The sequence below is a fragment of the Schistocerca serialis genome, chromosome 5, assembly GCF_023864345.2.
Source record: "Schistocerca serialis cubense isolate TAMUIC-IGC-003099 chromosome 5, iqSchSeri2.2, whole genome shotgun sequence".
NCBI classification, from domain to species: Eukaryota; Metazoa; Arthropoda; class Insecta; order Orthoptera; family Acrididae; genus Schistocerca; species Schistocerca serialis.
In genome coordinates, this window is record NC_064642.1 from 785,091,419 (window position 1) to 785,108,621 (window position 17,203).

A 17,203-nucleotide genomic window follows, 5' to 3' on the forward strand; every position below is an offset into this window, starting at 1 on the left:
AGGATTTTAATTATTTTTGGATGTTTTTAGTTTGAAATACTTCTGTATTTGTAAATGACTTCAACTCCTTTTCTATTGTATCATATTCTGATACTACAATGTGCTCCTTAAGTGAGGCACTCTAAACGATTTTAGAAGGGCACTAATGATCTTACTGTCAAACATGCCAGCAACTGGCAATAGAATTTGTGAAAAAAACTGCTGCTCAAGAAAGTAGAAGTGTTGGGCACATTAGAGACAAAGTGCCATATGCAAAATACTTTCAGTGAAACAACTCATCTGGTATCAAGGAATTGCAGATGATGATCATGAAATACATGTCTTGTGTACAACAGTGTATGGAAGTGAACTAAGGGAACATTTGAGAAGACTGGAAGCATCTGAAATGTGGTACTACAAAAGAACGATAAATAGTACACGAAAAAATTATATATAAAACTGAGATGTATTGAAAAAAGCATTAGAGGAAAATAAGTTAATTGACAATCTTCATCTGAGTAATAAGTTAGTGACACTCTACCCAGTAATTCCAAGTTAACTTATCACTGGAAGTAGGAGAGCCAAAAAAGTGTAGTGGCAGATAAAGATCAGAATGTGTAAAACAGATTATGATGGGTATGGATATGTGTAATCATATGGAAAGATGAATAGATTTGCATAAAATAAGAAAAAGAAGGGATGGAGAGAGAGAGAGAGAGGGGGGGGGGGGGGCGCGTTTTGGAAAGATCTTTGACGTGCAGCAGCAACATGTACGCCGCATATTTTCGTGTTAACGAAGATATGAATTCGAATTCCACCAAACACCATAAGTTACTTTCCAAGGCACTGAAATCTAGATTGTAACGCGCTTTTGTAAGCCAGTCATAGCTCATGTCATGTGATCTCGCCAGCTGATGACAACATAGGACACGTGATGTAAGCCAATAGCAAAATCACTCTTAAATAGCAAGAACACACAAATAAGAAAAGTTGATGGTTTAAATTAATATACATAGTGTTGCTACAAGAAAAACAGTGGTTTCACATATAATCGTACTCTCAAAGATTATTAAGCTGCAAGAGAAGCTAAGCTTCCACATATAATGTTGATCTTTTTTGTGCGTGTTACACTTTAAGATATATCACATAAATTTGCCAGTAAAATTTTTAATAACAACGTAAATGTCTGATCTTCTGGACTAGAAATTCTTCTAGATGGTCGTCCTCAAAGAGTTGATTTATAATTGAGGGTCAAATGCTCTGTGATTTAAGAAATTCTTCATACATTCTCACATATAGTTCATTTTGTGTAGAAATTTACTTTGAAAGTAATGCTTTTGAAACCACCATCCACAATGTTTTTCCGTGACCTGTTAGAAGCTGATTCATTTCAGCAGTTGCCACAGAGTGCCTGATAACAGGCGCCACCGCCCCTTGCGCAGCTACGATGACACAGGAAGCCCGTATGTTCGTACATGTAAAACATTAAAAGATCTTGCACTGTGTCACAAAAGAAACAAGACATCAGAGGACACTTTCGTGAACCATACTAAAATACATAATTGGCCTTAAAGTGCACATTCGTATGTCCAGATTCGGATGTAAATTTTCTTGAGTACCAGTACTGTATTATCTCATGTTGACTCTCAGAAAGGTGGATGTAAAACCTGCAAATAACAACATATTTTAGCCTTCCGTAATTATGTGAACGTATTTTAATTCATTTGATAGCTCCCAGCCATAGAAATCTGTTTTGTATTCATTTGATGTGGGAGTAATAAATGAAGAGGAAACAGCAAAATTACTAAACATGGACACATACCATGTGGAGACTACCCACCTCCCCACCACAACTCAGACTGCTCTGTGCATCAGCCCCGGATCTACGATATTTCCGAACCAGGGCAATACTAGATAGTGGCACCCAGCCACACATCCATAGCCAGAAGCAGGAGAAGGTACTACCCATATGTGACTCGATTGCGCATGCACGAGAGACCTCCTGAAACTGCTCAAACAAATCTAATGTCAACAGCTGTCATGTCACGCGCTCATCGGAGGCAATTTGTCGTGGGCAGACAACTTGCTCATGAAGCGACAAAAGCGACACATCCTGGCCATTCTGTGGCCATCTCTAAGAGTGATACCAGACATGACACTCCTCCTACTGATCCTTTGGCCTTCCCCTCCTTGGCTATCCCTTGGGAAGAGGGTCAAGCTTGCCAGCTTGGGTTGAAACCTTTCCCTCGGTACCTGGTTTGTACCAGGACAGATGGCGAAAGTTTTGCCATGACCAAGCCTTTGTTTTGCATGGAGGTGACCGAAGATAAGTACGGCGAAGTCGAATCCTTTGAGTACAATGCAGTCTGGTTCTTTGCTCATAAAGACCTTTTCTGCTGCCCAATACTGAAGCCCTGCATGCTTGTGACCATCTTGGTGACATCCCAGTCTCTGTTGCGCCCCACCAATCTTTGAACTTGGTACAGGGCATCATTTTCCACCAGTATCTTCTTCTCAAAACTGACGAGGAGCTCCATGCAAACCTCGAGTGGTGAGGATTTCGATTTATCCGCTGTGTACGAGGCCCTAAAAACAATCACATCTATACAGGTGCATTTACCCTGACCTTCGAGGGGGATACCCTCCCAGAGAAGGCCAAGGTGTTGATGTATCACTGTGATGTAAAACCTTACATTCCACCACCGATGAGATGCTTTCAGTTTGGACACAGGTGAATGCCTGTGGTCCCCCACCAGTGAGCGTAAATTGTAATGTGCAGCATCCTCCACATTCTCCAGCATGCCTGGTGTATGTGAAAGAAAGACTGATCCTTAGATCGACTTACCTACAGGCTTGTCAAAAGTATGACTGGCTCCATCCTGTGCCTATAACTTCTATTTTTGCTTCAGTTATGTCCATTCCCTCCTACCCTCTCCTCTTCCAAGCCCCGCCCCATTCGCCCAACAACTTCTTCCCCACCTTCCTTCTCCCACACCCCTTCCCCTCCCCATCAGTAACCGTACCCACCCCTTCGGGTGCTGCTCCCCCTCCTCCACCGGAGAAACGCTCCCCTTTTTCGGCAGCTGCCAGTACTGGAGCTCCCTCCCGGGACTCCTCTTCCCAGTACCCCCCTGAAAGGCGATCTGCGGCTCCACATCGGCCGCGTGATCCGCAGCTGGTGGGCGTCAAGATTGCCAGATGTAAGTCTGTGCCTGATCTTGCTGCAGTCTGCCCTTCTCTTCCTTCACTAGAGAAGAAGCAGAAACACAGGAACAAGGAAAAGGCCCCTCTGGTACCCCCTGAGGTGCCACCTTCCCCTCCTCCAGCCAATGAACCAACAGTGTCTATCCCCACCTATATGGACTTTACCCAATCCTTATCAGTGGCGGATGGCTACTCGGCGGCATGGCCGGCTCCAGCCCCTTTCACTTCCCATTTGGACTCCAGCTTGAGAATCCTTCAGTGGAATGATAATGGATATTTGTGTCACCTCCTGGAGTTGCAGCGCCTTCTTTCTTCCTACTCTGCTGCTTGCATTTCACTCCAGGAGACCCATTTTTTCAATTATTATTCACCCACCCTTCGTGGGTTCCACACTTTCTGTCGGAACCAAATTGGCCCCTCTCGGCTTCTGGTGGTGTTTGCACCTTGGTCCGCAAGGACATTTTTAGTAAATGGGTTCCCTCCATACCACTCTGGAAGCAATCGCTCTCAGGGTCCATCTGGCCACTCCAATCACAATCTGTAATCTCTACCTTCCGGCTGACAGGCCACCCACATCCCTTGCCCTAACCACCCTTCTTCAACAACTCCCTTCTCCCTTGCTGCTTCTAGGGGACTTTAATGCCCACAACCCTCTTTGGGGTAGTCACACGACTACTGCCCTGAGAAGGACAGTTGAAGCTGTTCTGGCAGGGCTTAACCTCTGTCTACTAAAAACTGGCGCTCCCACACACTTTAGTGTGGCACACAGCACTTTCTCTGCCACTGACCTCTCCATCTGCAGTCTTGGCCTTCTTCCTTCCAATCAGTGGGGTGTCCACAATGACTTGTGTGACAGCAATCATTACCAAATTGTTTTGACCTTCCTTCAGTGTATCTTGCTCCGTCACCCTCCCAGGTGGGCTTTCTCTAAAATGAATGGGGTGCCTCCTCCTCTGCTACCATCCCCACTGTACTACCACACAGCAGTAATGATGAGCCTACACAAACTTTGACTGCTGCCATTCTTTCCGCAGCTGCTTCAGCCATCCCTTCCTCCTCGGGTTCCCCCCATCAGAAGATGGTACCTTGGTGGACTCCTGAAATTGCTGCAGCCATAAGAGGCTGCCGCTGTGCTCTTCAACACTTCAAGCGGCACCATTCTACTGCTCTCTTTCTGGTCTTTAAATGATTCTGCGACCAGGCCTGTTACGTAAAAAAATTTCAGAAACAGATTTTCTGTGAATGACATTTGGCTGCCATATTTCCTCACACTCCCTCTTCACAAGCCTGGGCGAAACTCAGGCGAATTTTTGGCCATCGTCTTCCCACCAGCATTTTAGGAATTTCTGTGTGTGGTGGTGTCCTTACCCATCCAGACTTTGTAGCAGAGCATTCCGCTCAACAGTTTGCCCAAGCCTCTGCATCACCTCAGTATCCACTCATGTTCCTCCTCTTGAAAGAGCTTTCAGAATGCCCCATTTAGCAAGTGGGAATTCGTTAGGATTGTTTACCGACCCTTTTCAACCATCTGTGGAGTGAGGGGGTATTTCCTACTCAGTGGCAGGAAAGCATTGTTATTTTGGTGTTGAAAGCATTGTTATTTCGGTGTTGAAGCCTGAGAAGCCCCCTCTCCAGGTGGATAGCTACCGTCCAATCAGCCTTACCAACACCCTCTGTGAGCTCCTTGAACACCTGGTGAGTTGGCAGCTGTTTTGGATCCTTGAATCCCGCGACGCTTTGTCATTGACTCAAGGTGGTTTTCACTGTGGCCGCCCTATGGTGGATAACTTGGTCCACCTGCAGTCTGCTATCTGGTCGGCTTTTGCCCATCAGCAGCACCTCATTGCAGTCTTCTATGACCTGCATAAAGCCTACGACACCACCTGGCACCACCACATCCTCACCACCCTTCACGAATGGGGCCTTCATGGCATTCTGCCTGTTTCTATCTGTAACTTCCTTTCTTGTCACTCTCTCCGTGTCCAAGTTGGTTCCTCCCACAGCACTTCCCTTCAGCAAGAAAATGGGGTTCCACAGAATTCTGTGCTGAGCGTCCCTCTCTTTCTCATAGCCATTAATGGACTGGTCGTGGCGACTGGGCCAACGGTGTCGCCCTCTTTGTATGCTGATGGTTTTTGTGTCTACATCGCCTCCTCCATTATGGGCGCTGCAGAACGCTGTCTACAGGAAGCAATCCACTGGGTGCAATCTTGGGCCCTCTCCCATGGTTTTCACTTTTTGGTGGCCAAGTCATGTGCCATGCATTTCTGCCCCATCCCGACCTGTTTCTCGATGGCAAAGCCCTCTAAGTGGTGGACACCCATTGCTTCTTGGGTCTGGTCTTTGATGCCTGGTTGACATGGCTGCCTCATGTTCGCCAGCTGAAGAGGATGTGCTGGTCACATCTCAATGTTCTTAGATGTCTGCACAATACCACCTGGGGTGCAGACCGCTCTATTCTACTGCAATTGTACAAAGTGCTGGTCCAGTCTCGTTTGACTATGGGAGTCCTGTCTATGGTTCTGCATCACCTTCGACAGACCCCATCCACCATTGTGGGGTACGACTTGCGACTGGTGCCTTCCGGACTAGCCCAGTGATTAGCCTTCTTGCAGAGGCGGGGATTCCACTGCTGCAAGTTTTGCGCCAACAGCTATATCTTTTGTGCTCCTCATTCACTGCACCCCAAGGCACCCTAATTATGGTCTCCTTTATCCAGACACGGAGATCAACCTCATGCGGTGACAGCCACGATGTGGGCTTACCATGGCTGCCTACATTCAATCGCTCTTTTCTGACCTCCATCACTTCCCTTTACCATTTACTACCTCTTTTCTCCTCTTACCCCTCCATGGTGCGTCTCTCGGCCACAGCTCTGTCTTGATCTCTCCATCAATTCAAAGGATTCTGTCCCTCCGGAGGCCCTTCACCACTAATTCTACTGTCTCCACAGTTCATTCCAGGGTTCAGAAGTGATTTATACTGATAGCTCCATGGTTGCTGGTCACACTGGTTATGCTCACACCTATGGCTGTTGTGTTTTTACCGCAGAATTGGTAGCCATCCTGTGCGCACTGGACCATGTCTGCTTTTGCTCAGGACTGTCTTCCACTATCTGTAGTGACTCCTTGAGCAGATTACAAGCTATCGGCCAGTGCTTCCCTCACCACCAATTGGTCATAGCTACCCAGGACTCCCTTTCTCTCCTTGATCAACGTGGATGCTCAGTGGTTTTTATTTGGACCCCAAGCCATGTTGGGATCCCTGGCAATGAAGTTGCCGATTGACAGGCTCAATTGTCTACTAACCGGCCATCCCTTGCTATTGGCATTCCAGAAATAGACGTTTGCTCAGCATTATGTCATAAGGTACTGGGACTTTGGAGTGCAGAATGACACTTTCTTCCTTCGCCAAACAAGCTCAGGGCGATAAAGGATTCTACAACTATGTGGTGGTCCTCCTTACAGGCCTCTCATAAGGTTGGCTCTGCATCGACCATACTTGGCTGACTCACAGTTATCTCATCCATTGTAAGGACCCTCCTCTCTGTCATTGTGGATCGATGTTGACTGTGGTTCACCTCTTACTGGACTGTCCCAACTTAACTGCCCTGAGATGGACTCTTAGCTTTCCTGACACACTACCAGTGGCTGATCTCATTTTATGGTTTCTTCGTGATGGGGGTTTTTATCGCTTTATTTAAGGGTGGGACCTTCAACCTTATTGGTGGGTGGAGGGTATGGCAGGCTATCTTTCTCCTCCCTTCATCCTGATTGGTCTGGCTTTGACTGGACTTGGTGGTTCAACCCCTCACTGTGCCTTCCCACTCCTTTCTTTATGGGGTCTGTTTTATCTTTAGTGTCTATCTTGTCTACCTGTGCTTCTTCCTTCATGCTCATGTCATTTGTCGCTTTCTTTCCCTTCTCTCTTCTTCTGCCTTCTTCCTTCCTTCTCTGCCAATCATTTGTAATTTTATGGCCATTGTAGTTCCCTCTTATAGTGTCAGGTTTTATCAGTTTTAGTTATTACAAGGTCGGAGGGACTGATGACAGCGTAATTTGGTCCCTTCTCCAATCCAAGCAACCAACCAACCAACCAACCATGCTGACAATCTGTGGGACTCTGTATGGGTATGTGTTTTGGTGCAAACAATCCGATTTTGTGACACAAGGTACATGATGGAAATGTACAATCTTCCGTGGCATAGTGAAGAATATGTCTGTCCACTAGCTGCTTAGGGCCATTGACATCCTGTGTGGAATTGAGTATGGGCCTCCTGAACCCATTGACTGTATGTTAGCTTGAGCTATGAGATTTCGACCAACACAAATAGCAACGGCATTTTCACAAACAGCCAAAATTTAAATACATTTGTGAACAAGAAACCCACTATGTAACATTTCCTTATTGTGGTGTGCGTACTGTAAGACCTTCGGTACACACACCATCAGATTATTTGACTTGTCGCTCTAACGAAGTAGGTGAGTGTCAGCAATATGTCTCGTGGTCTTATCGTGGCGTGTTTATCTTCTGCCGTTAGGTCAGACGATAGAAATGCCACTTGCATGCTTAGAGTAGCAGATTGACGGTGACCAACTTTAAACAGAACTTGATTAATTTTCACACACATTTATTAAAATAATAAAAATCGTAGATATTATGTAACTTGACTCTGGATGCTGTTTACAATTGACAATCTGAAGTTCCTTTGGTCTTGGTATGTTAATCTTATTCTCACATATCTCTGATACTTGACAAAGTGTCTATACATTTCTCTTCATGGCTGTGTACAGGAATATGATAATCTTATTAAGCGCAGACTCAAACTTGACTATAGACTGACTGGTACAGACAAATGCAGACTAATGCAGACTGACTAATCGGAGGTCTGTACACTCGTTATAATACCTTGCGCATTCATGTATCACTGCGCGAGGGTGATCTGCGAGGAGAAAAAGTTCTACGTTAGCGGCTGCGTGACATATTAATGCGCGGATCGGCTGAAGCAGAATTTGGTCCGTCTCTAAGATAGTGCCATCTCGTAGTGCGGAGATGGATGAGCGCTGCACCTGCGCTGTTGTGCTTAGTGGGGCGCGCTCTAGTGGGAAAGTTGTGTACGCGCTGACTACGCGGAACTATGTACACAACACTTATATACAGACTGTAGATGGTTTTATTTGTAAATAGTTTTTGTGATTGTGCTGACACACTGACCGTTTACATGTTCAAGCATGTAGTACATATCATTCCAGTTTGAGGTTTGTTGCATGCCACCTTTATGGTATTGCAATTTTAAGAGCCAGCAGTGTAATTTTAATAGTAATAGAAATGTAGCACTCCACTCATAGAAATCTTTAGGCTGAATAAATATTATGTTATTAGACTCTGAAACAATTCATATATTTTATGTGAAGTTCGTGATGACTGGGTAAACGACCTAGTTATACAGAGGCTTATGATCATTTTTCCTCATGCTACCATAAATGGATGTGGAAAGAGAGTGAATAACTATGTGGCATAAAATACCCTTCATGATGCAGCATACAGGGCTTTTCAGAGTACCTAAGTATCTTCTAATTTGAATGTCACATGTACAACTGCACTGACAGTTGTTCAATTTTCACCTGAATGTATACCAATCCGAATTTTTAGCTGTGTGTCTGGACGATGCTTTATCGTGAAAGACTTCACTGCATCTAGGATAGCAATAGCCATTAATCCAATTTCCTTTGCATGATCATCTCCATTCCTCTTAGGCAAACCAGATACAACCATGTAGGCATCACCAATTGTCTCCACCTGAAACCCAACAAACACTTCAGTTTCATAATTGTAAACAATGTATGACTTTAGGTCAAAAATAAATGAGCCTTTAGTAATAACATTTTTATTTTAAAAAATAATCAAATTTACTGCTTTATTGTTTTTACACGTAATTACCCATCTTATTAATGCATTTTTGCTAATCCCCAATTAACTTTTTAAAGCTACTTTCATGGGAAGGGGAAGAAAGTAGCCAAAACAAATTTAAGCAAACAGTTGCATCTACAAATTGATGAAGTGCTCTGCACCAAGAGATTCTTTGAGTAATCATTCAATGAAATTCTGGGCTGTAAACTGGACAGTCAGGGACAGTCCAGTGCATATTGGTAAATTTTTGTTCGCTTAGTGTTGCAATGTGAGGCCTGGCATTGTAGTGGAGATGTAACACTCCTCTGATCTATATGCAGTGCCTTTATAAGGGGTAGGCCGCTTAAATATTGTGAGTAACATCAAGTTGTAGGGTGTGTTAAAGGTCTGATGTCTCTGCAGGAAACAGGCCAGCAGAAAGTTTTTGCATTCCCACAATAGTGCAGCCATGAACTTACCATCAGATGACCATGGCCTGGCTTTTACTGGTGACCATGGCCTCGCTTTTAATGGTGCCAGCTTGCCTCTCCAATCACTTCATTGTGGCTTGCTTTCAGTCTGTGGTGTAGCGATGTTCTCAGATATCATCAGATTTGCCAATTTTTACCAATAAAGTACCCAGTCTTCCTAATGCTTAATCAGAACAGACAGAACAGAGATTCAGGTCTTGGTGCAGCACACAGTTTTAATCTGCCAGGAAGTTTCAGTGAAATGAAATGGTATCTTTAGAATACGACTACTGGTGTACCACAGAAATCAATATTGGATCTGCTGCTGTTCTTCCATCATATATTGAAGAAGCAGAAATAGTTCTCATTGCCAGTGATGCAAGTATTATAACAGAGCCTAACAAAGTAACTTCAACACTTTAAAATGTCACTGGATTTCGGTAAAATACAATACAGTCAGTCCAGTACTGCACAAGGCCTGGTTACATCATTATAAATCATGCATGAGAGTAAATCAGTCAATCAAACAGCATATTCTAAATTCTTAATGTTTATATGGATAAGAACCTGAACGGGAAGTAGATGTTTTCAGCTGTACTTCATCAGTGGACCATCTGTTAAAAAGAGACAATACAACTTTCTGCATTAGAAGAGACGGGAAAACTATGAAATTTCAAAGACAAAAAGATTTCCACTCCACAAATGAGGACCTTCTCAAAGTCTTTGGGGTGCAACATCTTGCAATTTGCAGTCATAAAATTACAAATTCAACATTCCATCTGGCACAATATTAGTCCAAACTATTGACGAAGAGAACCACCTTGGTTCAGTTCAAGGCTGTTAAAAGTTAGTTGTACTGACCAATTTGAGGTTGCTTTGGCAGTTTCCCAAATCTATCTTGTTGATTGATGACACATGTTACGCATGATTCAAACCCAAAGAACGTAGTTTTCTAAATGCATTTATTAAACATTAACTATGACAGTAGACATGAAATGCTGTAAATCCACTCACATTACTATATCTAAAGTTTTGTAAACATACAGTGGGCTAAACATGGTGTCAAAGCTGTATAACCATTTTTGAAGTTCATATGCATATTTTCTAGATGGGGAGGTACTTTAGTTGTTAAATCAGAGAGGTGACATAATATTCATAATGATTATCTTGTACTCTATTTTTATTGGCCCTACTGTGAACAAAGGCATCCACTGACAAACGAGGAGCCACCTGTGAAACAACACATGTTGTGTACCAGCTGTTATGTAAACACTTTTTTCATTTTACACTAGTACAACTACCACCAAGTTACCAGTCAGTATGAATGGACATAGACAGAGGGTGTAGGCTGGCATCACACAATATCCTGTTGCAGAACATTGGCTCTACAACATGATAGTCTTGACCTCGGCACCTGTTTCAGCACATGTGCCATCTGGATTCTTCCCCCAGACACTAACTTTTCACAACTCCTCGGGTGGGAACTGGCATTGCAGCATGTTCTTAGTTCTCACCACCCACCTAGCCTTAATTTACATTTATTGATTTGGTCTCAGTATTTAATCTCAGTAATTATTCCTTCTTCAATTTTAGTTTTCTCTCTCTCTTAATTTATGACCTGTCTGAATCCCACCCACCCGCCGCCACCACCTCAACTACATACAATGCACTTAGCTTTCTGCTTTTCTTATCTCTTGCACAATGCTTTCCTTCTCGTTCCGTCTGGTTTCTCTCCCCTGACTGGGGTTCTGGATGACTTTTCTAAGTCTCCCTGTTTCCCAAACCTTGCCTGTCTTTCTTCAGTTTCAATTTTTTCACTACTGATCCCTTACAGCAGAATAGGTTTGAATATTATAAATGCAATTAAGAATAATTTTTACAGTGAAGTTTTTACAACTCAGTTTCATATATTTTAGAAATATCCTTAAGTACTAATGCCAATTATGTTTATTTCAAATATTTGGCTATCTTGTAAAATGGGGATTTGAGTAACGAATCACAAATCGTAACTTTGAAAATATTATAGGGCAATGTCGGACCAGGTATTGGAAGATTATTAGAAAGTTTTAAACATGCTATTTTGTGAGTGTTTGCAGTCTTTGTGAGTCTGTGTCTCAGTATATCAAGATTCAGTTTGTCTCTGGAATTGTGAGGGTGTATTGTCTCTCTGGTGGTGAAATTTATGTATATGTATAGATTAATTACAATTAATATCTGGAGCACGGTAAAGAGGAGACGGCAGTGTTCCTTAGTTGCAACTTGTTCATTATCCTGATTACTTTTGTAATTTCATTGACATAGCTGGAATGTCCCCATAGCAGTCAGCCACAGGATATGTGCAACTGAAATAGGGCAAAGTATGTAATATTCAGATGTGGGATGGCCACGGTGTTGGACTGTTCCTTCCAATCCACCGATCCAGACATTACTCCTCTCTCCAGACATTACACCCCTTGACCTTTTTTTTATGGGGGTATATAAAGGACAGAGTCTTAGTCACACCAGCTGCTGACATCAACAAACTGAAGGCTAGGATACAAGCTGCTGTGGGTACTGTGACAGAACACGTTACGAAACACCTGGTGGGAACTGGAATACTGTCCCAACATTCTCTGAGCTACCAAGGGAGCACACGTTGAGGTTTACTAACGTAAGTGGTCTTAAAAAGTAGTAACACTAACCTATGTAATGGCATCAAATGTAAATAATTATGTCAAACGGTTTTTCTGTAATAAATTGTTATAATCAGGGCAAGACTTTGTGCTCACCCTGTATTTCATGGTCATGTCCATAACTAACAACAGACCCACACAACAAATTAAATGTCTTATCGCACCACAAACAGCAAACCAATAACACATAACAAAAATGCATAAACAAAAATATGTATTTGATAACTCACTGGAAAAGCTTCCAAACCTTATGTCCTGAACTACAAACACTGCCAATGACTTCATACATCCAACACCAAGGCTCAAATGAACCATAATACAGCACATTACACTCAGTGCGCATGCATGCGCGCGCGCACACACACACACACCACCACCACCACCACCACCACCAGAGGGCACCATCAAACACAACAAGACGACATCTACAAACACAACCAAGTCAAACTCCATGCCGTAATGACGTCACACACCACAACACTCTTATGTCACAGGTCAAAGTAGATGGGTGGAACTGGATACTTCCATTGACCCCAAACTTTACAGTAAACTGATGTATAGATGTTATTTGTGTACCAGTCTAAAGTGTTCTGACAGAGACGATAGCAGTATACTGCTCAGATGCTGACTGCAGACTTAGGGGTATAGTTAGCTAGACTGGCGTAAGAACATGATGATGCAAATTCTGAAAATACATAATGCTGTTAGGTTAAATTCTGCTATTTGGCAGAAACTCTTAAGATTTTACTATGAAAAATGTTTCACGTTACTAATTCACAAAATTATATGGAATCTTATTAGTAAGTGGTTTCCCAAGTTCCATATGTATGAGTATGGTTTCCATCTTGAAATAAGTTAATGAGACATGTTGTCTGATTCAGAAAGAAATATAGCATTAAAATTTTACAGTCGGAGTTTGACACTTTGCAGTCAGTAAAGCAAAACAGATGATCAAAATTTGGAGGGTCCAGACATTTAATGTCAGTTATTTGATAAGTTAGTTACTTTCAGCTAATTCAAAATATGTCCTCAAAAAGTTGGGAGTGCCAGTTTTCAAAAGAGTGGTAATAATACTCCTTCTGCTACTTACTTGCTCACAATGATTTTCCTGTGATATGACCGCCATAGGTTTCATTAGGAGTCACTTTTAATTACCCAGGCTTCCAGTAAGAACAACTGCGTCATTATACTCATGAACATAAATACAAACAACTGAGCTATAAGCTTAACTGAGATTTCAATTAGATAATAATTATACACTGTCCTGTACAAATGGTATATTACATGTGCACTGCATTAGATACAGAATGAAAAAGTGAAAAATTTTTAGTTATTCTTGGAAGCAGGTTACACCCCAATTCTCATGTTCTCCCCCGCAGCATGTAAATTATTGTTGCTTCCTGGTAGTTATCTACTTGATCCCTGAGAGTTTATAGAGATGAAAATCCCTCTGTTATCTTTGACTATAGGCATTTTTATAAGACAGTTGAAGAGCTAAATGTGGTAAACCTTAGCACCCAATGTATGTCTATGTTGCCCTCTCTTACATGTTTTTCTCATTGCCATTCATCAAATATGATCAGGCGTGTCTTTTCATCATAGAAAGACACATTTATTGTTCATTCAGTTATTAGCATCACGTACCCCCCGCAGCAGTGAAGATGTTGGTGCATGTCTGCATTCAGCACTGCCTGGCAGCTGCTGCAACACTTCACAGAATTCATGCTACACAACTGTCAGAGCAGTTCAGACATCATTCAATCAGTCATCAAGAGATGGACTCATAGTCAAACCAGTGTCACTTCATGAGTCACAGTAAACTTAAAAATGGAGTATTTCATAATGCAGTAAAGTATTCTAGCAAGTAAACTTCAATAACTCCCAGAGAATGTTCTGATAGCTGAAAGGATCCATTAGTGTGAAACTATCTGAAACTAAATTCAGATGAAACTGCAAGAATTCAAGAAAGCCCCACCATTCCCTCAGTTTGATTAACCTCTTATTGTTATTTTGGATTCTCTGTGTGTTAGGCAGGTAGTGTGGTGACATCATCACTTCTTACGAGCAATTACTCTAATTAAGCTCTACCCTCTTCATCCTGCTTTGCAAGGATGCATGACCAAGAACACCTACCCTTCTACACTGTAGTAACACGTTTCACGTTTCCGTCACACTTCACCTAGTGTAGACTGGGAACTGTCCGCTAGGCATGCCCGATCTGAACTCACTGGGGCATGGCCTGTGCTGCCTGAGTTGTGCTGCCTGTGTTGTTGTTCCGCTGGCAGAGGGTGTGGCCGAATTCTCACGTGTCCTCTGGTGGACATGACTTTACTTGCATGCCGAAGTGTGCCTCCTGCGATCTTTCTGGTGGCTACTGCGCTCCTCCTCCTCCAGGGGGGTGAAGCCACTGTGATCCACTGCGTCGGAAGGTGGAGCGTCGTGCAGTAGTAATGACCTCCATGTCCATTGGAAGGCTGGAGTCGGGGGGGGATCTGCCAACCCTCGAGTCGGAACCTTTGAATACGGTTGGAAGTGACCCACACGAAGAGGCCCCCGTCGTCCCACCACCGGAGCCCGGGACAGAACGAATGACAAGCCGTCAAACTCCGGATCCCGGTCCACCTCGGGAGGGGCAAGACCCAGTGGCGGGGACGATGGGGAAGGGACGACCACAGGTGAGCCAGCCTCCTGAGAAACCAGGCCTGTGAGGGGGGACGGCTCTCGCCAGGGCATCTCTAACGATGGCGATGCCGGTACTGGAGCTACTGGAGGCCGCCAAGGCTGAGAACCATCGCAGTGTGGCGGAGTCACAGGTGGGAGGGGCGATAGCGTCCACTGATAAAACAACATGGGTGCTGGCAATGGGGAAGCCGGCGCCCAAGGGGTCAGAGAATGAGTGCCCAAACGTGGACGTAGCAGATTTTGGTGATGACGTACCTCCCGGTGCCCCACCTGCAAGGTATAGAGCTGGCGGCCATTGCGGAACAGGACCACCGCCAGTATCCAATGTGGATTCGAACCAAACCCACGCGCCCAGACCGACATACCCGGTGGAAAGCCGGGTACCCCATTTTGCGAAGACTGGCGAGGACCAGGCCGGAGGAGGTGCAGCAGGGTCCTAGGTTGGCCCATGGTGTCGTCCGGTATGCCGTCAGGAAAAATGTCAACGCCTCCTCCACAGGAAATTCGTGCACATACTTTTTCATCTGCATCTTAAATGTGCGCACCATGCACTCAGATTCTCCATTTGATTGTGGATGAAAGGGGGGAGAGCAAATGTGCCGAATACCGAAGCGCCTACAAAAATCCTGGAAGGTCTGCGAAATAAACTGAGGTCCATTGTCCAATACCAGGGTGACTGGCAGACCTTCCACAGAAAAGATTTTTGCTAGTGCCTGGATTGCAACTTCTGAAGTGGTTGAGGAGCAGCGAACCACATATGGGAATCGGGAATAAGCATCAATGACAATGAGCCAAAAGCCATTAAGAAACGGGCCCGCAAAATCTATGTGAACACGTTCCCATGCATGGGCTGCAGGCGGCCATGAAGAGAACACTGACCTGTTGACTCGCACACTGCGAACAGGCGGCCACCAAGTGCTCAATTTCTCTGTCAATACTGGGGGCCTGTACCCCTGTCTGCGAGCCAAGGTTTTAGTACGGGAAACACCCCAATGCCCCTCGTGTAATAACGTGATGATCTCCCTTTGCAAACTTGCAGGAACAACCACGCAAGGAGCTGTATCATCGGTAGCCAGAAGGAGAACTCCTTCCAAGACTGAGAGGCGGTCTCATAGAACAAAATAATTACGAAGAGGGTCCGAGGCCTGACCTGGAGGTCGGGACGACCACCCCTGCCGAACGAGGCGAACTACTTGCCTCAGAACCGGGTCAGCTGCCGTTTCCCTGGCGACTCGAGAACTAGTGATCGGGAAGCCATCAACCGCTTGGCGGGACATCACATCCAAATGAAAACACATAAGCTCCTCCCGATCGAACTTAGGATCTGGGCCCACCGGAAGATGGGAAAAATGTACTGAAATGCAGGAGGATCTGAAGCGAATTGGCACATGGTGCAGGGAATGGCAATTGAATCTCAATGTAGACAAGTGTAATGCACTGCGAATACATAGAAAGATAGATCCCTTATCATTTAGCTCCAATATAGCAGGTCAGCAACTGGAAGCAGTTAATTCCATAAATTATCTGGGAGTACGCATTAGGAGTGATTTAAAATGGAATAATCATATAAAGTTGATCGTTGGTAAAGCAGATGCCAGACTGAGATTCATTGTAAGAATCCTAAGGAAATGCAATCCGAAAACAAAGGAAGTAGGTTACAGTACGCTTGTTCGCCCACTGCTTGAATACTGCTCAGCAATGTGGGATCCGTACCAGATAGGGTTGATAGAAGAGACAGAGAAGATCCAACGGAGAGCAGTGCGCTTTGTTACAGGATCATTTAGTAATCGCGAAAGCATTACGGAGATGATAGATAAACTCCAGTGGAAGACTCTGCAGGAGAGACGCTCAGTATCTCGGTACGGGCTTTTGTTGAAGTTTCGAGAACATACCTTCACCGAAGAGCCATGCAGAATATTGCTCCCTCCCACATATATCTCGCAAAGAGACCGTGAGGATAAACTCAGAGAGATTAGAGCCCACACAGAGGCATACCGATAATCCTTCTTTCCACGAACAATACGAGACTGGAGTAGAAGGGAGAACCGATCGAGGTACTCAAGGTACCCTCCGCCACACACCATCAGGTGACTTGCGGAGTATGGATGTAGATGTAGATGTAGATGTAGAAAGAGCGTTAGCATTGGCATGCTCTCCGGTAGGGCGAAAATGAATGTCATAATGGTGCTTAGAGAACAACAAGGGCCAGTGCTGCAGTCTGTGGGCTGCCCTATCCGGAATCTGAGAGGCGGGGCCAAATAACGATATTAATGGCGTATGGTCAGTGATTAACTGAAACTTCGTGCC

General features: G+C 44.2%; 1 protein-coding gene across 1 annotated transcript in view; it reads right to left on the minus strand.

Annotated features, from left to right (window-relative positions):
• The window catches only part of LOC126482223 (atrial natriuretic peptide receptor 1), a 1,286,869-nt gene that overhangs the window by 76,131 nt on the left and 1,193,535 nt on the right, over positions 1-17,203 (minus strand). Inside the window, exon 21 of the mRNA XM_050106202.1 lies at positions 8,808-8,982. Coding sequence (XP_049962159.1) covers positions 8,808-8,982 — 175 coding nt within the window. The remainder of the gene's footprint in view (positions 1-8,807; positions 8,983-17,203) is intronic.